Here is a 24840-nt window from a genome sequence, read left to right as displayed (position 1 = left end):
TATGAACTTTAAAGTTGTTTTCTCCAATTCTGTGAAGAAAGTCATTGGTAGCTTGATGGGGATGGCATTGAACCTATAAATTAACTTGGGCAGTATGGCCATTTTCATGAGACTGATTCTTCCTATCCATGAGCATGGAATGTTCCTCCATTTGTTTGTGTCCTCTTTTATTTCACTGAGCAGTGGTTTGTAGTTTTCCTTGAAGAGGTCCTTCACATCTCTTGTAAGTTGGATTCCTAGGTATTTTGTTCTCTTTGAAGCAATTGTGAGTGGGAGTTCATTCATGATTTGGCTCTCTGTTTGCCTGTTATTGGTGTATAGGAATGGTTGTGATTTTTGCACACTGATTTTGTATCCTGAGACTTTGCTGAAGTTGCTTATCAGCTTAAGGACTTTTTGGGCTGAGACGATGGAGTTTTCTAAATATACAATCATGTCATCTGCAAACAGGGACAATTTGACTTCCTCTTTTCCTAATTGAATACCTTTTATTTCTTTCTCTTGCCTGATTGCCCTGGCCAGAACTTCCAACACAATGCTGAATAGGAGTGGTGAGAGAAGGCATCCCTGTCTTGTGTCAGTTTTCAAAGGGAATGCCTCCAGTTTTTGCCCATTCAGTATGACATTGGCTGTGGGTTTGTCATAAATAGCTCATCATTTTGAGATACGTCCCATCAATATCTAGTTTATTGAGAACTTTTAGCATGGAGGGCTGTTGAATTCTGTCAAAGGCCTTTTCTGCATCTATTGAGATAATCATGTGGTTTTTGCCTTTGGTTCTGTTTATATGATGGATTACATTTATTGGTTTGCATATGTTGAACCAGCCTTGCATCCCAGGGATGAAGCCAACTTGATCGTGGTGGATAAGCTTTTTGATGTGCTGCTGGATTCAGTTTGCCAGTATTTTATTGAGGATCACGCTGGCCTCATAAAATGAATTAGGGAGGATTCCCTCTTTTTCTACTGATTGGAATAGTTTCAGAAGGAATGGTACCAGCTCCTCTTTGTACCTCTGTTAGAATTCGGCTGTGAATCCATCCGGTCCTGGACTTTTTTTGTTTGGTAGGCTATTAATTATTGCCTCAATTTCAGAACCTATTATTGGTCTATTCAGGGATTCAAATTCTTCCTGGTTTAGTCTTGGGAGGGTGTATGTGTCCAGGAATTTTTCCATTTCTTCTAGATTTTCTAGTTTATTTGCATAGATGTGTTTATAGTATTCTCTGATGGTAGTTTGTATTTCTATGGGATCGGTGGTAATATCCCCTTTATCATTTTTTATTGTGTCTATTTGATTATTCTCTCTTTTCTTCTTTATTAGTCTTGCTAGCAGTCTATCAATTTTGTTGATCTTTTCAAAAAATCAGCTCCTGGATTCATTGATTTTTTTGAAGGGTTTTTTTGTGTCTCTATCTCCTTAAGTTCTGCTCTGATCTTAGTTATTTCTTGCCTTCTGCTAGCTTTTGAATGTGTTTGCTCTTGCTTCTCTAGTTCTTTTAATTGTGATGTTAGGGTGTCAATTTTAGACCTTTCCTGCTTTCTCTTGTGGGCATGTAGTGCTATAAATTTCCCTGGACACCACTGCTTTAAATAAGTCCCAGAGATTCTGGTATGTTGTGTCTTTGTTCTCATTGGTTTCAAAGAACATCTTTATTTCTGCCTTCATTTTGTTATGTACCCAGTAGTCATTCAGGAGTTGGTTGTTCAGTTTCCTTATAGTTGGGTGGTTTTGAGTGAGTTTCTTAATCCTGAGTTCTAGTTTGATTGCACTGTGGTCTGAGAGACAGTTTGTTATAATTTCTGTTCTTTTACATTTGCTGAGGATTGTTTTACTTCCAACTATGTGGTCAATTTTGGAATAAGTGCAATGTGTTGCTGAGAAGAATGTATACTCTGTTGACTTGGGGTGGAGAGTTCTATAGATGTCTATTAGGTCCACTTGGTGCAGAGCTGAGTTCAATTCCTGGATATTCTTGTTAACTTTCTGTCTCGTTGATCTATCTAATGTTGACAGTGGGATGTTAAAGTCTCCCATTATTATTGTGTGGGAGTCTAAGTCTCTTTGTTGGTCTCTAAGGACTTGCTTTATGAATCTGGGTGCTCCTGTATTGGGTGCATATGTATTTAGGATAGTTAGCTCTTCTTATTGAATTGATCTCCTTACCATTACGTAATGGCCTTCGTTGTCTCTTTTGATCTTTGTTGGTTTAAAGTCTGTTTTGTCAGAGACTAGGATTGCAACCCCTCCTTTTTTCGTTTGTTTGTTTTCCATTTGCTTGGTAGATCTTCCTCCATCCCTTTATTTTGAGCCTATGTGTGTCTCTGCACGTGAGATGGGTCTCCTGGATACTGCACACTGATGGGTCTTGACTCTTTATCCAGTTTGCCAGTCTGTGTCTTTTAATTGGAGCATTTAGCCCATTTACATTTAAGGTTAATATTTTTATGTGTGAATTTGATCCTGTCTTTATGATATTAGCTGATTATTTTGCTTGTTAGTTGATGCAGTTTCTTCCTAGCATCAATGGTCTTTACAATTTGGCATGTTTTTGCAGTGGCTGGTACCGGTTGTTCTTTTCCATGTTTACTGCTTCCTTCAGGAGCTCTTGTAGGGCAGGCCTGGTGGTGACAAAAATCTCTCAGCATTTGCTTGTCTGTAGAGGATTTTATTTCTCCTTCACTTATGAAGCTTAGTTTGGCTGGATATGAAATTCTGCATTGAAAATTATTTTCTTTAAGAATGTTGAATATTGGCCCCCAATCTCTTCTGGCTTGTAGAATTTCTGCTGAGAGATCCGCTGTTAGTCTGATGGTCTACCCTTTGTGTGTAACCCAACCTTTCTCTCTGGCTGCCCTTAATATTTTTTCCTTCATTTCAACTTTGGTGAATCTGACAATTATGTGTCTTGGAGTTGCTCTTCTCGAGGAGTATCTTTGTGGTGTTCTCGGTATTTCCTGAATTTGAATGTTGGCCTGTCTTGCTAGGTTGGGGAAGTTCCCCTGGATACTATCCTGAAGAGTGTTTTCCAACTTGGTTCCATTTTCCCCATCATTTTCAGGTACACCAATCAGATGTAGATTTGGTCTTTTCACATAGTCCCCTATTTCTTGGTGGCTTTGTTCATTTATTTTTACTCTTTTTCCTCTAAACTTCTCTTCTCGCTCCATTTCATTCATTTGATCTTCAATCACTGATACCCTTTCTTCCACTTGATCGAATTGACTACTGAAGCTTGTGCATGCATCACGTAGTTCTCATGCCATGGTTTTCAGCTCCATCAGGTCATTTGAGGTCTTCTCTACACTGTTCATTCTAGTTAGCCATTCGTCTAATCTTTTTTTAAGGGTTTTAGCTTCTTTGCGATGGGTTTGAACATCCTCCTTTAGCTCAGAGAAGTTTGTTATTACTGATCGTCTGAAGCCTTCTTCTCTCAACTCGTCAAAGTCATTCTCCATCCAGCTTTGTTCCGTTGCTGACAAGGAGTTGCATTCCTTTGGAGGAGAAGAGGCACTCTGATTAGAATTTTCAGCTTTTCTGCCCCGGTTTCTCCCCATCTTTGCGGTTTTATCTACCTTTGATCTTTGATGATGGTGACATACAGATGGGGTTTTGGTGTGGATGTCCTTTCTGTTTGTTAGTTTTCCTTCTAACAGTCAGGACCCTGAGCTGCAGGTCTCTTGGAGTTTGCTGGAGGTCCACTCCAGACCTTGTTTGCCTGGTTATCACCAGCAGAGGCTGCAGAACAGCAACTATTGCAGAACGACAAATGTTGCTGCCTCCTTTCCCTGGAAGCTTCCTCTCAGAGGGGCACCTGGCTGTATGAGGTGTCAGTCGGCCCCTACTGGGAGGTGTCTCCCAGTTAGGCTACTCGAGGGTCAGGGACCCACTAAGGAGGCAGTCTGTCCATTCTCAGATCTCAAACTCCATGCTGGGAGAACCACTACTCTCTTCAAAGCTGTCAGACAGGGATGTTTAAGTCTGCATAAGTTTCTGCTGCCTTTTGTTCAGCTATGCCCTGCCCCCAGAGGTGGAGTCTACAGAGGCAGGCAGGCCTCATTGAGCTGCAGCCTTCTTGAGCTCCACCCAGTTCGAGCTTCCCAGCCACTTTACCTACTCAAGCCTCAGCAATGGCGGACACCCCTCCCCCAGCCTCACTGCCACCTTGCAGTTCGATCTCAGACTGCTGTGCTAGTGGTAAGCAAGGCTCTGTGGGCATGGGACCCTCTGAACCAGGCATGGGATATAACCTCCTGGTGTGCCATTTGCTAAGACTGTTGGAAAAGTGCAGTATTAGGGTGGGAGTGTCCCAATTTTCCAGGAAACATCTGTCATGGATTCCCTTGGCTACGAAAGGGAATTCCCTGAACCCTTGCAATTCCCGGGTGAGGCGATGCCCTGCCCTGCTTCAGCTCACACTCCGTGGACTGCACTCACTGTCCAACAAGCCCCAGTAAGATGAACCTGGTTCTTCAGTTGGAAATGCAGATATCACCCATCTTCTGAATCGCTCACGCTGGGAGTTATAGACTGGAGCTGTTCCTATTCGGCCATCTTGGAACTGGAAACAGCCCACACTGCACCAGTTTTAAACATGAAACTCACTTTACAGGAAATGAAGTATGGGAATGGGCTCATGGTAATGGATTTCACTAGTCTTGTGATGTTCCTCAACATCCTGAAGTGGCTGGCTCAATAGAACAGTGGAGTGATCTTTAAAACCTGAGTTGTAGTTCTAGCTTTGTGGCAGTGCCTTGAGGGGCTTGGCTGACAATCTCAGAGGTGGCAATGCTGGATCCCAGCATCAAGTATATGGAACTATTTCTCCCATAGCCACATCTATGTCTTCAAGAATGAAAGAGCCAAGATGCGGGCCTCCTCTCACTATTACTCTTGGGTATCTAGTAGCAAAATTTTTCTTTTTGTGCTCAAGAAGCAAACTTTGCTCTCAAGAAGCAAACTTTTGGCTCTGCTGGACTAGAGGTCTTAGTTACAAATTGAGAAATTTTTTCAACGGGGGAATAAAAAATGATTCCATTGAAATGAAAATTGTGTCTGCCAGCTGACCACTTTGAACTCTTCATTCCTCTCAACCAAGAGACAAAGTAGGGATTCTGTTACTGGCTTGGGTGATGGAAACTGAAAAAAAAAGGAGATCAGGTTCCTACTACACCAGGGGCTAAGTAAAAGTAAGTCTGATATGTCTAGAGAGCTTCTTAGTTCTCCCGTGTTTTGTGATTAGAGTTAATGGAAAATCACAGCAACCCCATCCAGGTAGGACATCTAATGGTTCAGACTCTTCCATAATGAAGGTTTGAGCCATCCTGCCAGGCCAAGCTCCATGAACCAACTGACATGCTATCTTAGGGCAAAGGGAATGTGAAATGGATAGTGAAAGAAGGCTTTAATACCAGCTTCAGCAATGTGAGCTGCTGCAGAAACCACGACTGTAATAGTGTTTACTTAATGGGTTAATAATATCTACCAGCATAGGTGGGAATACAAAACAACCAAAAAACAAGTTATTCTTTCAAATGAAATGCTTAGGGAAAAAGAACAACTTTTACTAACAGACATTTCTTAGCCTCTGAAAGGCCATTTGATTCAGTAACATATGCCAGGAGACTTCAGCAATATCCTGCTCCACTGTAGAAAACAGCAATCTGATCCTTTTCTCTCCTCAATCATTAATGAGATTATGCATTTGAGTTGTCATAATCCTCCATGGACAAGTACTCCCAAATCATATGCTCCAGTTTCTTCTCAAGGAGCTGAACGAAGTCTCGGCTCATACATCTGAAAAGACAGAGACATGCCATTAACTACAAGATAGCCAAAGAACCTATGCTGTAGGAAGCACTGTGAAGGATAGAAAGATGAAGTTACAGTCAGCATGGAAATAGAAATTCAACTGCATGGTAAGAGGTAGTCTAGCTGGCAATAACAAATGATGGTGAGGGTCTGGAGAAAAGGGAACCTTCATATACTGTTGGTGGGAATAAAAATTACTACAATAACTACGAAGAACAGTATGGAGGTTCCTCGAAAAACTAAAAACGGAGCTATCATATGGTCCAGCAATCCCACTGCTGGGTATATGCCCAAGAGAAAGGAAGTCAGGGTACCGAAGAGATATCTGCACTCCCATGTTTGTTGCACAACCATTCACAGTAGCCAAGATTTGGAAGCAACTGAAGTGTCCACTAACAGATGAATGGATAAAAAAATATGGTACATATACACAATAGAGTATTGTTCAGACATAAAAAAGAATGAGATTCAGACATTTGCAACAACATGGATGGAATCAAAGGTCATGATGTTAAGTGAAATAAGCCAGGCACAGAAAGACAAACTTTGTATTTTCTCACTTATTTCTGGGAGCAGAAATGTAAAACAACTGAACTAATGGAGATAGAGAATAGAATGACGGTTACCAGAGGCTGGGAAGGTTAGTGGGAGTGGACGGTGTGGGAAGTGGGGATGATTAATAGGTAGAAAAATAGAATAAATAAGATGTAGTATTTCATAGCCCAACAGGGTGACTATTGTCGGTAATAATTTAATTGTACATTTAAAAATAGTGAAGAGTATAATTGGATTGTCTGTAACACAAAGGATAAAAGCTTGAGGTGATAGATACCCCATTTACCTTGATGTGATTATTACACATTGTTGTCTGTATCACAACATCTCATATACCCCAGAAATATATGCATCTGCTATGTCCGTACAAAAATTTTTTAAAAAGAGGTAGTCTAGCAAATACAAAGAGTGTCAATCGAGGGACAATGCGCACCTCAGACTATGGTAGGAATGGGAGTCTCCATAGTCTTCGAAGAATGAGTTAGATTCAGATAACATTACCTAAGTAACTGTGGAGACAGCCGTAACTATGAGTGAGGACCAGGGTTTGAGAAACTCAAGACAGGGGCTGTTCCCCCACGCTCACCCCCAGTACTCTATTGAGTCCAAGTGCTTAAAGAAATTGGACAGTTCCTGTTTCTACCCACCTTGCTGCTTCCTTGATGATGGATTCAAAAAATAGTTTCTTGACTTCTATAGGTCCTTGCACTCCTTCAAGCAATTTGAAGATCTTTTCGTATTCTGAAGATGTTTAAAAAAAAAAACCTTCAGTATTATCAAATATAAAGAAGAATAGAAGTGAATCTATACCTCAGCAATCATGCTTCATAGGCTAAAATGTTTTAAATGCTTAAATCAAGATACCCACACATACAAAAACTAAATAATAAAAAAGACACCTGCACATACGTATGAATGAAACTCTTTTAACCATAACCAAGTAAGAAAAGAAAAGCAAAAGGTGTACTATGCTTTAGTCAAAGAAAAGAGGAACCACCATAAACTATGGGCAAACTCAACTCTGGCAAAGAATGAGCCTCAACAGGTAACATGAATATCTTCTGAATCATAGAAAGAGAGACTTCCTATAGTTTTATGAAACAGATATTCTTATACTACTTACTTCGTCCAATGCTTCGGATTTCCTTCACTAATTGACGTTTTATATCAGCATTAATTTCTTCTTGGCTTTTGGGAATAGGGTCTATTTCTCTGCATTTTAGGTCATCTCCAGAGAAATTGCTGGTAATGATTCCTCCTACAGGTGCATTGCTACCAGGTTTCTGAATCAGCTTATCTTTGCTGAAACCAGCGAAGTCATCAATCTGAGAATCCAATTGGATGGGTGGAATACCATCTCCTGTCTTATGCTCTGGTGAAACAGATTTTGACAAAAAGCCGTCAGTTGGTGTTTGACCATTTTCTTTCCCCTCCACATAGATATCATGAATGACAGATCTGGAAACCAAACTGAGAAGCTGAGCTGTGAGAAATATGTGTTTCATCACCCCTCTGGGTACATCTATGTGCTCCTCAGTTTCTAGGGAATTATATCTTTCATAAATGGGAGGATATACCGGGAGAAATCTCAGACCTGATGAACTGAGGCCAGGACACATAATACAATAAAACCACCTCTTATTTTCTGGTCCTATGAATAGATATGGAAACCAAGTAAGACAATACAACTCTAAAGCAACATTCACAGATCCCTGGTACTCATGGGATAGTTTCAGTTTGTTATGCTTTACAAGTTGAAAGCAGCAAGTCTCACTTGATATCACGATTTCTCAAATTCACTTACAAACCACCAGGCTTTACTGAGCTGGAAGCCAGACAGCTTGGAAACACCTCAAGCAGCCTTCTCTCTACATCAAATATGTTCTCAGAAAATAGAGGTGGCCATTACTGCTGAAAGTTCTATACGCACTCCATCACCAAAAAATCCCTTTTAGTGTATGATTTTCCTCATCCTTCCTTTCTGTCTCAGAAAAGTGACTTTCTTTTCACTCCAGGTCTGACACCTCTCATTTATTCATCGTCTGTGGCAGGCAGCATGCCAGTAGCTAGGGATCAGCAGTAAACAGCCCAGAGAGCAACGTTCCCTGCCCTTGTGGAGCTCACATCCTCATGTGGGGCAGTCAGACAGTACGTGCACAATGAATGAGCAAATGAAACAAACAGTGTTGGGCTAGTGGTAGGGAAGCAGTCCACAGGCCTGTGGGCAACAGCAGCAGAGGGAGCCCCAGGAGTTGCCACTGGTTGGGCAGAGTCTTCTGTGGATGTACCCTTGGGCAGGGCTTGAAGGAAGAAGCAGAGCTGCCTGCGCAGAGGCAGAGGGGGAGTTCCAGGTTGCTGTGAGGCCAAGGGTATGGGCTGGAGTGGGGATGGACCAGGCACTACGGGGTGAAGGACAGAAGCAGACAGAGTCAGGAGATGGATCAGGCCCGTGTGAGGAGAGGGTGATGGAGGCCAGGCCATGCAGAACCTTGCAGACCAAAGCTGGTTCACAGTCGGTTCTGAGTGCTAAGGAGAGTGGAGGATGGGTTTTCAGGAGTGACATGGCATGATGTGATTTACATGCCAACATGATGATCTGGCTGCCGGGTTGGAGCGTATGTATTCGATGGGGACAATAATGGGAAATGTGGAGGTATCACGGGACCTCAGTGATTGATCATGGCAGACTGGAACAGAAGGAGAGAGAGAGATGCTGGGGTTCAGAAATTTTTTTAGAGTATTTAGAGAAGAGAAGAAAAAGAAAGACAGAAAAAAAAGAATGACAGGGGTCGGATGCAGTGGCTCGTGCCTGTAATCCCAGCACTTTGGGAGGCTGAGGTGGGTAGATCACCTGAGGTAAGGAGTTCGAGACCAGCCTGGCTGATATGGCAAAACTCCATCTCTACTAAAATTACAAAAATTAGCTGGGTGCGGTGGCTGGTACTTGTGATCCCAGCTACTCGGGAGGCTGCAGCAGGAGAATCACTTGAACCCAGGAGCCTGAGGTTTCAGTGAGCCGAGATCATGTCACTGGACTCCAGCTTGGCCGAGAAGAATGAAACTCCATCTCAAGAAAAAAATGATAGGGATTCACCAATACGGACAAGAAATTAAAAAAAAAAAATATTGGGAAAATGGAAATGCTAGAAGGTTTTCATGAAGAAGCGAGTGAACAACTGTCAAATGCTGCTGAGAAATTAATGGCAGTGTCAGCTGAAACCGTTGACCTTGACAAGGACAGTTTCTCTGGAGGGGGTGAGGCAGGAGGCTGACTGCACTGGATACAGCATGAAGAGGAGGTGACGACAGGCTTACTTACTCTTTTCTTTGGACATGGCAGAGCCTGCAGGAAGGCTGTCTCCTGCTCCTTGTTTCCTTGCCAATAGGGCAATCCTCTGCCTTTTCTGATATGAAGGACTGTCACATTCCCTGGGACGTTTAAACATGGTTTCAGGATCTACAGCCACTTTCTCTGTTTTATCGGTCATTGTTTCCTGAAAAACATCAGTGAACATATTCCATTCATGACAAAAATCTAACAATCACAAAATGGCAAACAGTTTGCATATGTGTATACAACCAAGACTTTGAATCATTAATTTCACTTTTACATTAATTTCACTTTTAATCATGAGCCAAGATTTACCAAGTCTCAACAAACACTCTGTTCTCAGGAAAAGAAACCTAATTTTATTGAACACTAAGTAAAAAAAGAAGAAAAATGGTACAAACAAATCAATCAGAATGCCTGTGGAATAAGCAGCTGCCATCAACCAAAAATAGATGAAAATATTATTACCTATTTGAAGATGTATAAGCCAGTCTGTATTAACCCTTATTAGGAAAAATAGATGTATAAGCCAATCTGTATTAACCCTTATTATACATTATATTTTAAACTACATATATTATACATTATATTATACATCACATATATTTAATACATAAGTATATATACTTATATATTCAAATGGATGTATAAACAAATCTGTATTAACCCTTATTAGGAAAAATGAGGACAAAGAAAAGGATTGTAGAAGATTGATACAAAACTGATAACAACATCTGACAAGGACTTTAGAAGAAAGAAAAACTACAAGATCAGGCCAAATTACAAGCCAAGATCACCCCTGAACTTAGACACAAAAAATTCAAACTAAACGTGAGCAAGTAAAATGCAATAGTACTTAAAAAGGACATACATCAGCCATGGTGGAGTATATTGCAGAAAGGCAACACTGATCTAACATTTGAAAATCAATAAATGTAATGCACCATATTAACAACAACAAGTAAACGGAAACACCACATGATTATTTTCATACATGGGTCAATGTTTAAAGTCCATTCGTGATAAAAACTATCACCAACTTAGAAAAAAGGGCAACTTTCCTATTTTGGTTAGCATATCTACAAAAAAATAGTAAATGCGATACTTCATAGTGACGTATCAGTATTTTCTCCCTGAGTTTGAAAACAAGACAAAGATGTCCACTATCCATTCAACAATTTACTGGAAGTTCTAAAAAGTGCCATAGCATCAGGAAAATATAATATGTTTAAAATTTGGAAAGAAGTAACCTCGCAGACCAAAGCTGGTTCACAGTTGGTTCTGAGTGCTTAGGAGACTTGAGGATGGGTTTTCAGGAGCGACATGGCATGTTGTGATTTACATGCCATTCACAGATGACATTGTTCTGTACATAATGCAGAAGAATAAAATCATTATGGTTAATAAGCAAATTTAGTCAACATACTAGATCTAATAAAAACCAATGGCATTTCTGTATAATTAATAGCAACAAATAATTAGAATATGAGATTTCAAATGTCATTAAAAACAGTACCAAAATCATCAAATATTTAGGAATAAATCTAATCAAGATGTGCTAGAGTACTACACAAAAATTATAAAACATCACTCAGAGAAATTCAAGACTGCAGTAAATGGAGAAAAATATTCTTTCGATGTGTTGGAAGACATCTTTTTTTTTTTTTTCTTTTTTTGGAGACGGAGCCTTGCTCTGTCACCCAGGCTGGAGTGGAGTGGCACAGTCTCTGCTCACTGCGACCTCCACCTCCTGGAGGATTCAAACGATTCTCCTGCCTCAGCCTCCCAAGTAGCTGAGATTACAGGCGCCTGCCATAATGCCTGGCTAATGTTTTGTATTTTTAGTAGAGAAGGGGTTTCACTTTGTTAGCCATACTAGTCTCAAACTCCTGACCTCAAGTGATCTGCCCACCTCGGTCTCCCAAAGTGCTGGGAATACAGGTGTGAGCCACCACACCCAGCCAGAAGACATTATTAAGAGACATTATTGTCAAGTCTCTCAGAATGATCATAGCAATCATATTTAAAATTCCACCATGTTAACAAAAGCTTTTCTGAAAATTGACAAGCAGATCATTTTGTAAGTATATGCAAATTAAAGATTTGGAAAAGCCAAGTTTTTTAAGCCAAGGGAAAAACAAATTTTTTTTAAAGAAAAGAACTAAGTTAGTAGAAATGCACTACTATATAGGAAATTTACTATAAAGGTAGAATAATTAAAACAGTGTGGTATTGGAGCAATGACAGGCAAATACACCAAGGGAAGAGGACACAGAGGCCAGAAACAATATGGAAATACAAAGTACAGAAGAGCTGTAAATCATTGTGGAAAGGACAGTGCTTTTAATAAATGCACTTGATAAATGCAAGGAAAATACAAACCTTGACTCTTACCTCTTCCCACTCCATAAAACTTTACTAAAGATGAATAGACAATCTAGTAAACACTTAAGATATTGTCTTCACAACTATAGAATAGACAAAGATGTTTTTAATGAGGATAAACAAGCACTAACCATAAAGAATGAATTGTTTAATTAGACATAATTAAATGGAAAACTTCCGTTTCTCAAAGACACTATTAAGAGACTGAAAAACCAAAGCATGTTTGTAGATTATACATTATGTAGTATATAGTATAGGTTATACATAAAAATATATAGTAGTTACACACATATATACATATATATCTGGCAACAAATGAGTGGAATCCAGAATATATCCAGAACTACAAATCAATTTCTAAAAAACAAACATCCCAATAAAATTTGGGGGAAAAGCTGAATATGCACTTCATAGGAGTCATACTCAAATGGCTAATAAGCACATCGAATATACCTGGTCTATGACTTTACTCCATTTCATGAGAATTTATTTCAGATGATTAGAAGATCTAGAAGAAAACTTAGAATATTATCATCATGAGTGTAAATTAGTTCAACCATTGTGGAAGACAGTGTGGTGACTCCTCAAGGATCTAGAACCAGAAATACCATCTGACCCAGCAATCCCATCACTGGGTATATACCCAAAGGATTATAAATCATTCGACTATAAAGACACATGCACAAGTATGTTTATTGCAGCACTATTCACAACAGCAAAGACTTGGAACCAACCCAAATGCCCAACAGTGATAGACTGGATAAAGAAAATGTGGCACATATACACCATGAAATACTATGCAGCCATAAAAAAGAATGAGTTCATGTCCTTTGAAGGTACCGGTGTCAGCAAGCTAACACAGGAACAGAAAACCAAACACCACATGTTCTCACTCATAAGTGGGAATTGAACAGTGAGAACACATGGACATAGGGAGGAGAACATCACACAGCCGGGCCTGACAGGGGTCGGGAGGGGGGAGGGGAGGGATAGCATTAGAGAAATACCTAACGTAGCTGACAGGTTGATGGGTGCAGCAAACCACCATGACTTGTGTCTACCTATGTAACAAACCTGCACATTCTGCACATGTATCCCAGAACTTAAAGTACAATAATAATAAAAAAATATGATCATAATGGCATCGGGTGAAGCAAAGATATTTCTTAAAAAAATAAAAAGCACTAGCCATAAATAATTCACTGATTAATAAAATTAAGAGAATCTGTTCATCTAAAACACATTATTGAGATCTTGTAAAAGCAAAAAATATTTATAGAAGATACTAAAATTGTACATGCATTTTTATATATGTACATATATGCCTGTGTGCATGGGTGTATAACTCAAATACAGATTATATGGAAACTACAAATCCATTTTTGAAATGCAAACATCTTAGTAAAAGCTGGGGAAAAATACCTGAAAAGGAACTTCATAAAAGACAAAGTTAAATGACCAATAAACACATAAAATGGTGGAAAAAAAAAAAACGATAAATAGCTGGGTGTGGTGGCACTGCAAGCCAGCCTGGGCGACAGACGGAGACCCTGTTTCAAAAGACAAACAAAAATCAATAAATAAAAACAATATTAAAAAAGGTGCTCAAGCTCATTAATCAGCAGAAAAATGCGAGTGTAGACATAAGGAGGGATCACTGCACAGCCATCAGAGTGGCTGGAATGAAAGACTAACTGTACAGCGAGTGTTCGAATGTGGCACAGCTGGAACCTTCGAATATTTCTGGACCCCCATTCCCACACAGACACCTGAGGCTGTGACCGAAAGGTCGGACAGAATCCTGGGAAAGAGTTCCTTCAGAATCGAGATCAACCAACCGAGGAAAAGCATCCCAACCCGGGGCGAGACCGAGTTCCCAAGGTCACGTGGCCTCCCTCATGGCTGACACTCCCTGAGTCCCACCATAGGCTTAGAGAATCCAAGGAATCCCCATTCGCCCGGGACACCGGGAGAGAGCACCCACAGATAATAATTTTAAAAACCCAGCATCAAGAGAAAGCATCCGGTAAGCATCTACATGGGGATAAGTAGAACCAAAGAAAAGCCAACACATTATAGCTGAGAGCGAGCGACATCCAAGGACAAATGTGCCTCACGGCCAACATCAGCACCCAAGGAAGAGTCCCTCGGGGGTCGAGATAAAGCCACCAACAGTGACCCCACAGGGCTGCGATTATGCGTCCGAGGCACAGCCACCCCCACCACGTTCCATGAGCAGAGACAGGGTCCCCAAGGCAGAGTCCCCCCTCAGGCCTGCAACTGAGCAGGAAAGAAACACCGCCGCACCCGAGGCCAACACAGGCAACCAAGGCATGCCCCCCACCCCTGGGCTTAGGTCATTTCAGTAGGAAAAGTCCCTCACATCACCGAGAGGGAGTCCCCAAGAAAAGCCCCCTGGCCCCACAACATAGCCGAGACGGGGTGCCCAGGGAAAACGCTCCCCGATGGCTAACACAGGTGCCCATGGCGGTGTCCCCAGAGCGGAGCCACTTTCCCAAGGGAGCCCTACCATACACCGGACAGAGAACACCACAGAAAAGACGCTTTCCGAGGAAAAAGGACACTTTCCGGGGTGAAATTAAAGCATCCAGGGAAAAACAGCCCACTCACAGTCCTGAAGTCCTGACCTCGCTGGAGGAGTGACGGCGGCACCTCACAAAATGGCAGTGAAGCTGTGGCGCCTCCCTAGTGGTGGCAGTTTCTAGAAACCTGCCCTCCGGGAGTTGTGGGAAATGTGCCCCCTAGGGCACCTGGGAGTGATGTGCATGGCGAGGCGTCTCACCAGAAGCATCGATTCCGTTCGGCCCAAGGGGGATAGAAGGAGGGGAAATAACCAGCCACAGCGTGCCTGCCCCAGCCGAACACTGGGAACCTGTTGGGGGCGCCAGAGTCCTGAGGAGAAGCCTCATGCCCCAGAGAACCAGGAAGCGCAGCCCTCCCCTTCGCTGACTCTGGCGCCCTCTACAGGCCACCTTCAGTAACAACTGCACAGCAACATAAGTGGAGAAACGCAGAATCTTCTCACACAGCGGCTTGAAATCGCCTGGGTAACATAGTGAGACCCCGACTCTGCAAAGCAACCAACCAACCTAAAAAAAAAAAAAAAAGAAAGAAAAAGAAAAACACAAAAATCAGCCGGGCATGGTGGCGCGCGCCTGTGGTCCCAACTACTTGGGAAGTTGAGGTGGGAGGATCGCTTGAACTCGGGAGGCGGAGGTAGCAGTGAGCCGAGATCGCGCTACTGCACTCCAGTCCAGGCAATAGAGGAGACTCCATCTTAAAAAAAAGAAAAAAAGAAAAAGAAAAAAAAAAAAGAAAAAACAACAACAAACTGAAATTTGCATTTGAGGGAGTTGTGTTTTAAAGTCAACCCCGACCAGGCAAGTGGCTCACGCCTGTAATCTCAGCACATTGGAAGGACAAAGCGGCTGGACCACCTGAGATCAGGAGTTCGAGACCAGCCTGGCCAACATGGTGAATCCCGTGTCTACTAAAAATACAGAAAATTAGCCTGGCATGGTGGCGCGCACCCGTAGTCCCACCAGCTACTTGGGAGGCTGAGGCAGGAGAAATTTTGAACCAGGGAGTCGGAGTTTGCAGTGAGCTGAGATCAGCCACTGCACTCCAGCCTGGGTAACAGAGTGAGACTCTGTCTAAAAATAAAAATAAATAAATAAATAAAAATAAATAAAGTCAACCTCTATCTGTTAAAGGTAATCATTATTGTTAATTGATAAGAAAAATGAGGGCCCCAGTGCGGTGGCTCATGCCTGTAATCCCAGCATTTTGGGAGGTCAAGGTGGGTGGATTCCTTGGGCTCAGGAGTTCAAGAGCAGCCTGGGCAGCATGGTGAAACCCCCTCTCTACACTAAATACAAAAATTAGCTGAGTGTGTACCTGTGGTCCCAGCTACTTGGGAGGCTTGAGACCAGGAGGTTGAGGCTGCATTGAGCTTTGATCACACCACTGCACTACAGCCTGGGTGACAGAGTGAGACTGTCTAAAAAACAAAACAAAACAAAAAGACAGAAAAAAAGAAAGGAGGGGAAACCTTATTATATTACACCTATTAATCATTTTAATCTGGAACTTTGTATATTTTTCCACTTTTTAAAAAAATTTTTTTGAGACAGAGTCTGGCTCTGTCACCCAGGCTGGAGTGCAGTGGCATGATCTTGGCTCACTGCAACCTCCGCTTCCCAGGTTCAAGCAATTCTCCTGCCTCAGCCTCCCGAGAAGCTGGGATTATAGGTGTGCACCATCATGCCTGGCTAATTTTTGTATTTTTAATAGAGACGGTGCTTCACCATGTTGGCCAGGCTGGTCTCAAACTCCTGACTTCAAGTGATTCGTCTGCCTTGGCCTCCCAAAATGCTGGGATTACAGGTGTGAGCCACCGTGCCCAGCCCATTTTTCCACTTTCACAACTTATTTTAAGTGCAGCAAAATTTACCTGAAATGTTCATAGTGGTAAAAAATATTACAGCAAAATTTTTAGAGTTTTAATGGAACAAGCAGTTTCACTCTTGACACAATTATTTAGAAGGGATTATTTCACTGGTTTTGTAATTCAAAGTTATGTTTATAAAAAAATTAAGATTAAAATTAAAAAATATAGCCAGGCATAGTGGTGGGCACCTGTAATCCCAGCTACTCAGGAGGCAGAGGCAGAAGAATCGCTTGAACCTGGGAGGTGCAAGCTTCAGTGAGCAGAGATCGCGTCACTGCACTCCAGCCTGGGTGACAAAGGGAGACTCCATCTCAAAATAAATAAATTAAAATTAAAATTAAAAAGTTATGTTCGTTAAGTACCCTGTCAGAAGAGAGTCATTTTCAGTATTACAGCTTCCTAGCCTATCGTGTTAATATTTGCCTGTGCTGCAGAACCTTCACAGAACACATTTTCTTTTGGAATATATTTGATTGATAAGGAAGCTTAAACATTGTTTTCACTTCGATGTAGGAACACAGTTGTTTTGTTTGTTTATTCTAGTGCTACCAAAATAAAATACTCTTTTTTGCATTAAAAAATCCCACCACAGCAGTACTCATATGCGTATTTGATTGAATAACCATGAGACTGGATTCTTGGAGGGGCATAATTAAAATCCTGCCTACCACACAAGCCACAAGTGAACAGCTGCATATGACAGTCCTGACTGGGACAGCCCTGAAGGACAGTGGTGATGGGACATCCTCCCAGAGGGAAGAACTTTGAGCAGTGCACCTTCTTGGCGGAGACATATCCAAACGTGTAAGTATGTATCATGCATAGGCTGTGTCCCACTTATTAGCTGATTTGTCAGGGACTTTGATGACACATGATTAAAAATTTGTGACAAGGAGGTCTGAGAAAAAAACATATGTGGACAGACCTTTCCAAACGGACATACAATGTGAAGATATCGGGGTCTCATGAGAGTTCTCAGCAAAGGGTATCCTCAGCAGAGCAGAATTTTAGTAATTGGATGGATAAGGTACTTATTATCTAGATATTAATCAGCCCCTTTCCCCAACACCTGTGTCACAATCTTATGGGCTCAACAAACAAAGTGGTCAAACTGGCAGGGATGGAGATTATGCGCAGTAGCATGGACTTCCACTCACCATTTCAAACCTGGCTATGGTCATTGCTGAGTGAACAAACTTCCAGGAATGGAGACCAACACTAAGCCCTCAATTTGGCCCCAGACTCCAGAATGATCTGCCAGCCACTAGTTGGTATGTGGATTACAGTGGATCACTTCTATTATAAAAAGAGAAGTGCTTTCTTCTTACCTGAACAGACATTTAGTCTAGATATGGATTTTCCTTCCCACTTGCAGTGCTTTTGAGAAAACCAATATTTTGGATTTGAAAAATATCTTATCCACCATCATGATATTCCACACAGCATCACTTCTAAACAAGGAACTCACCTCACAGAAAATGAGTGTGGCAATGGAGCAATACTCATAGAACTCACTGGTCTTATTATGCTTCCCCTCATCCTGAAGCGTAATGACCTTTGGAAGACTCAGTTATGTTTTTGGTTAGGTGGCAATAACTTGAGAGGCAACAGCCTTTAGAAGATGGTAATTCTCTATCCAAGCATTTATATGCATAGATATATGGTGCTGTTTCTCCCATAGCTTGCATTCACAGTTCCTGCAATCAAGGTGTGGAAATGAAAGTGTCACCCCTCACTATTGAAGTTGGACCTTACACCATATACAAAAATTATACAAAAATCAACTCAAAAAGGATTAAAGACCTAAATGTAAGACCTAAAACTATAAAACTCCCAGAAGAAAACATACAGGAAAAGCTTCACGATATTGGACTTGGCAATGATTTCTTGAATACAACACCAAAAGCAAAAATAGACAAATGGGACTACATGAACTGAAAAAGTTTTGTGCATCAAAGGACATAATCAACAGAATGTAAAGGCAACCTATGAAATGAGGGAAAACATTGGCAAATTATATATCTAATAAGGGGTTAATATCCAGAATATGTAAAGAGCTCCTTATCCGGAAGTGGTGTTGCGAGGCTGTAGTCCTAGCTACTCAGGATGCTGAGGCAGGAGAATCGCTTGAACCCAGGAGGTGGAGGTAGCCACGAGCCAAGATCTTGCCACTGCATTGCAACAATAACAATAAAATAAAATAACTTAAGTTAAAAATGGGGGAAAGTTTCACATGTTCTAGGGTAGCACAAACAAATGACTTGAATAAACATATCTGCATATCTCCAAAGATGATATATAAATACGTAACAAGTATATGAAAAGATGCTCAACATCACTAATCATCAAAGAAATGCAAATCAAAACCACAATGAAAACCTCACCCCCATTAGCATGGCTATAACAAGTGCTGCTAAGGATGTGGAAAAATTAGAACAGCTCTGCACTGTGGATAGAATTGATGCAGTGGCTGTGTAAAATATTATGAAGGTTCCTCAAAAAATGAAATAAAACTACCATATGATGCAGCAATCCCACTTGGATATATATCCAAAGGAATTGAAACTGGATCTCAAAGAAATATTTGCATACCCATGTTCATAGCAGCATTATTCATAGCAGCCAAGACGTGGAAGCATCCCAAATGTCCATCAGCAGAGGAATGGATAAATGAAATGCAGTATACACATAGAGAATATTATTTAGCCTTAAAAAGGAAGGAAATCTTGTCACAGACTACAACATGGATGAACACTGAGGACATTTTGCTAAGGGAAATGAGTCAGTCACAAAAAGATAAATATTATATGATTCCACTTACATGAGGTTTATAAACTAGCTAATTTTTTTTTTTTTTTTTAAGACAGAGTCTCACTCTGTCACCCAGGCTGGAGTGCAGTGATGCAATCTCGGCTCACTGCAACTTCTGCCTCCCGGGTTCAAGCGATCCTTGTGCTTCAGCCTCCTGAGTAGCTGGGATCACAGGCACCCACCACCACACCTGGCTAATTTTTTTGTATTTTTGGTAAAGACAAGGTTTCACCATGTTGGTCAAGCTGGTCTCCAACTCCAGACCTCAAGTGATCTGCCCACCTTGGCCTCCCAAAGTGCTGGGATTACAGGTGTGAACCACTGCACCCAGCCTAAATTAGTTAAATCCATAGAGACGGAAAGTAGAACAGTGGTTGCTAGGGGTTAGGGGAGGGGTAAATTTTTTTTTTTTTTTTCTAATGGGTAAAGTTTCAGATTTGCAAGTTGAAAAATTTCTGGAGATCTGTTTCACAACAATGTTAATATACTTAACACTACTGAACTGCACACTTAAAAATGGTTACGATGTTAAATTGTATGCCATGTATTTTTCCCACAATTTAAAAATTTAATGAAAAATGAATTCTCATGGAAAGATACCCTCTAGCAAATACAGAGATAATTGAGGGTGCAAGCACACATAAGACCGAAAAGTGCACACTACTACCAGCTTTCTGAATCAGCCTATATTTGCTGAGACTAGTTAATTCATTAAACAGATAATTCAATTAGTTGGGTAGAATACCATATCCTGCAATGTTCATAACCTCTGGTGGAGCAGATTTTGACAAGGAATCATCAGGTGGAGTTTGACCACTTCCATCTTCTCCTCATGGACATCGCAAATGACGTAGCATCTGGAAACCAAATTAAGTGGTTTCACATAAAAAAATCTCACATGATGTCATGATTTCTGAAACTTGCAAATTAAATGGTTGAGCTGCAAAACAGATGCATTTCATCACCCCCACAGGGACATCACTGTACTCTGCAGTTTCTAGGAAATTATTATTTCATAAAGTAAAATGATAAACCAGACAGAAATCTCAGACCTGAAAAATTGAGCTCATAAAAGATAATATACAACAAAACTACCTCTTAACTTCCTGGCACTATCCATAGCAACCAAGATGTCCTTCAATAGGTGAATGGATAAACACAGTGTGGGAACATTCATACAATAAAAACTATTATTCAGAGATAAGAAGAAATGAATTATCAAACCACAGAAAGAAATGGAGGAAGCCTGAATGCATATTGCTAAGTGAAAGAAGCCAGTCTAAAAAGACTACATACTGCATGATTCCAACCACATGACATTCTGGAAAAGGCAAAACTATAGAGACACTAAAAAGATCAGTGGTTAACAGAGGCTCAGGAGAAGGGGCGGGAGGGATAAATATGTGAAGCACAGGGATTCTTATGGCTGTGAAACTATTCTATATGATAATACAATTGTGGATACATAACATTATGAATCCATCAAAACCCACTGAACTTCCAAAAGCAAAAAGTGAACCTTAATGTACACACATTTAAAAAAACCATTTGGGAGGTCAGGGGGATACCAAAATAGAACGTAGAATGTGACAAAACAATCTAAGTTTATCACAAATTTATGAAACAATCTCACCGAAGGAGGTGAGGGAAAAGGTGCTGACCTAAGTAACTTTCAAAATGAGTAGTCTGTGAAACTAATGGCGGCAAATGAACAACCAATAAAGCCACATAATCACTGTGCTCTAGTTGTTTCTTGTGGGGGAAAGGGTTAACAATTCTGAAGCCAGTTTATATGTATACTGTAATTAAACAACTGAAGCAAGAAGAGAGCGGATGGTGGGAGTCGGGTTTCTCAGTTGGAATGGAGGTTTACAGATATGCAAAGGGAAGATGTTAGAATGATCTATGTGGTAATGGATTGAACATCAGTATGAACTCATGTTTCATTTAATAGAAATACAGATGTTACATATTTACACTTAGGCATAAATGCACAGGTTAGTATGAACATATATATTTCCTTGATCTGTCTGCTGAAAAGGCCTAGAGGCAATGAAACGTCAGTAGCAATGAGTGAACCTAGTGGCCAGACCTTGGTTTATAATACCATTCTTCAATAAAAGGAACCAGGTTCCTTGGAGAAATGGCAGATTCCAGGACTGGGGAAGGAAATATACAACACAAGCCCGGAACATCTTCGTAGTGCCAGGAAGGAAGTGCTCAAAAATAAAATAAAATAAATAAAATAAAATAAAGTAAAATTATAAAATAAAAAATAAAAATAATAAAATAAAATAAAATATAAAATAAATAAAATATATAAAATAAAATAAAATAAAAATAGAAAACCCACAATGACAATGATGGGAATATGTCAAAGGGACACAGGAGTTTACTGAAAAAGCTACCAATGTCTAAAACTGGAACAATTTCAACAAAATATAGTATTAAAGGATAAAGCAAGGTATGAATTTAAACTCATAAAAATAAATGAATAAATGGGGAAGAAGAATATCTTCCATGCAGAAGAATTCCAAATAAGTTATGTAGATATTCTGTCCTCAAGGAGGTGAAGCATAACATATTACTCCTTATGTGTGGGCTGTGCAGAGTGACTTCCTTCCAAAAAATACAGTATGGAAAGGGGAAAAAGAGTACTTTACAGTGGGGAAACCTGACAAACACTACCTCAGCCAGGTGATCAAGATTAACATCAGCAGTATAAATGCGTCCTTGATATGATAAGAATAGCATTTTACCTTAGTGGTCTTCCTCCAAAAACACACACAACTCCAGTTTAATAACCGAAAAATCATCAAACAAATCCCAGTAGAGCAAGATTCTACAACATACCTGACCGGCACTCCTGAAAACTGTCAAGATCATCAAAAACAAGAAAAGTCTAAGAAACTGTCACAGCCAAGAGGAGCCAAGACATGATGACCAAACATAATGTGGTCCTCTTGATGGAATCCTAGAACACAAAAAGGATACTAGGTAAAACCAAAGGAAATCTGAATATAGACTGTAATTAATAATAATGTATTAGGCCAGGCACGTTGTCTCATGCCTGTAATCCCAGCACTTTGGGAGGCCCAGGCGGGTGGATCACCTGAGGTCGGGAGTTTGAGACCAACCTGACTAACATAGAGAAACACCGTCTCTACTAAAAATACAAAATTAGCCGGGCATGGTGGTGCATGCCTGTATTCCCAGCTACTCAAGAGGCTGAGGCAGAAAAATCACTTGAACCTGGGAGGCAGAGGTTGCAGTGGGCCGAGATCACACCATTGCACTCCAGTAATAATAATAGTAATGTATTGACATTGGCTCATTGTGTCAAATGCCTCATGCTAACATGTTAATAGAGGAAATTGAGTGCGGGGTACGTGGGAATTCACTGTACTCTCTTCCCATTTTCTCCACAAATCTAAAACAGTTCTAAAAAATAAAGTTTGTCTAGAAAATACCAGTTTAAAAAAGAGGTAGACAGACTTGAAAAGAGACTATGGAGACACACTAATAATGTAATTTGTGAACTTTGGTGGGGACAGCAATAAAAGCTATTTGGGGGATACATGGGGAAATAGGAATATGAAATGTTGGGTGGTTGATCCATTTTTTACTTGTGATAATAGAACTGTGGTTAAATGGGAGAATCTCCTCACTCTTGCAGGAAAGGCATGCTGACATATTTAGTGATGTCCTGAAGTGTGATGAAGTCTGCAACTTAGCTCAAATGAATCAGGAGGGGAAGAAAAGCACATTTGGAGAGAGGAAAAGCAACAGTGGTAAAATGTTAAAAATGGTGAGCCTAAATGTCCACTCTACTATTCTTTCATATTTTCTGTAGATTTGAAATTTTTTAAAATAAAATTTCAGGGAAAATATCAATATGATTTTAGATTTGGACAAAATGATACGAAAGCTTATCTAAAAAAAAAAATGCAAGAATAACTAGAAAAAAATCCTAAAGAATGAGGTATGGATTAGCAATACCCAAGACGAAAATGTGTAACAGAAAATGTGTAACAATTGAAAATAATTAAAAGACTGGTATTTTTTGCAACAGACTACAGAGCCCAGAAGCATATCTAACCAAACATATGGAAATTTGATGTATGAATGAGGATGATGGTTTTTCTAATCAGTGTGGAAAAAGTTAATAAATGGAGTTAGAATAGATTGCTATTCGAAAGAAAAATGTTGAATTCTCTCCTCACTCCTACTACCTAAATTCCAAATGAATCAAATATTTAAAAGTTGAAAAAAAAACCTTTAAAGTATTGGAAAAATACATTAAATTTATTCTTAAATGCAAAGGTGGCCTTTCTAAGCAAGGCAAAATCTCAGAAGCCGTAAAGACTTAAGTTTAACTACATAAATAAAACTTAGCAAAATATTATTAAACATGACAATGGACCAATTTTCTTAGCTTACAAAAAACTCATACAAATCAATAAAACACATATCACCTAATAGAAAACAGAACATGACTACACATTTCACAGGAAATCTCAGTAATCAATAAACAGGAAAATGTGTTCCATCTCCTTCATTAAAATATATTAGACCTTCATTAAAATGCATTAGAACTTCATTAAAATGCAAGATACCATTTATTCACTTTCACGTGATCAGACTTCAAAAGTTTAGTACCCAGTATTGGCATGGTTTGGTAAATAATCATTCTCATACATTATATGTGGAAGCATACTGGGCAAAGATTTCTAGAGGACAATTTGGCAGTAACTACTGAACTGAAAATAAAAAATGCCCTCTGATCCAGCAACTCTATTGCTAGGAACCCTGTAGAATATAAATTCATTATATGTACAAGTATATTCACCACAATGTGATTTAATAAAATATTGGAAACAACCTAAAGAGCCTATCAATGTTTAAACATTTGTAATACATTCAAACATTAGAATACCACACAGCCACTAAAAATAATGAAGTATTTCTATATATACTGATACAGAAAGATCTCATAAAACACAGGTAGCAAAAAAAAAAGCAAGGTACAGAAGAGTATATATAGTCTGATTCCATTAATGTGAAATTTTTTAAACTACAAATTTGCTGATAAAAAATAAAAAATTGTTTTCCTGTGAGAACATACGAGACACTTGAAACTGGTTACTTTTGGAGAGAAGTATTAGGGTAGGAGGGAAGGGGCCAAGATTTTATATCTTTCTGTACCATCAGATCTTTTTGCCATGTGCATATATTCTCTTTCTTGCCCCCACTCCCCTTTCTAAGAACACTTGATTAGCAGGTTATTTTGAGATATTCCTAGGTAGGTTTGAATACCGGTGGTGTTATTTTTCAAAATACTGTAGATAAGTGCCAACTTTTGCAATTTAGAACTTCCCCTTGGATTTTCATTAAACTTTATATTTGCTCCCTTGATGCTTTAATCATAACAATTTCCTATTAAGTATAAAGTGACATTTTTAATGGGAGTTTGAC

General features: G+C 40.0%; 1 protein-coding gene across 2 annotated transcripts; it reads right to left on the bottom strand.

Moving 5' to 3' along the window:
* Nucleotides 1-5422: 5422 nt before the first annotated feature.
* Nucleotides 5423-15187, bottom strand: LOC101000973 (cancer/testis antigen family 45 member A2-like). Of its 2 annotated transcripts, XM_003918321.5 has the most exons (5): nt 14715-15187; nt 9687-9861; nt 7491-7739; nt 7015-7108; nt 5423-5797 (listed from the first exon to the last, which is right to left on the bottom strand). In XM_003918321.5, the coding sequence occupies exons 2-5, from the start codon at nt 9853-9855 to the stop codon at nt 5698-5700; spliced, it is 612 nt and encodes a 203-aa protein (XP_003918370.1). In that variant the 5' UTR covers nt 9856-9861; nt 14715-15187; the 3' UTR covers nt 5423-5697. The 2 variants fall into 2 exon arrangements, with proteins under 2 accessions (XP_003918370.1, XP_021788413.1); XM_021932721.2 differs by lacking the exon at nt 14715-15187 and having other exon boundaries at nt 9687-11328.
* Between the last annotated feature and the right edge of the window lie 9653 nt (nt 15188-24840).

The sequence above is a fragment of the Papio anubis genome, chromosome X, assembly GCF_008728515.1.
Source record: "Papio anubis isolate 15944 chromosome X, Panubis1.0, whole genome shotgun sequence".
Lineage (NCBI taxonomy): Eukaryota > Metazoa > Chordata > Mammalia > Primates > Cercopithecidae > Papio > Papio anubis.
The sequence above is the reverse complement of the archived record's forward strand: the minus strand, read 5'-3'. Positions and strand labels throughout refer to the sequence as shown.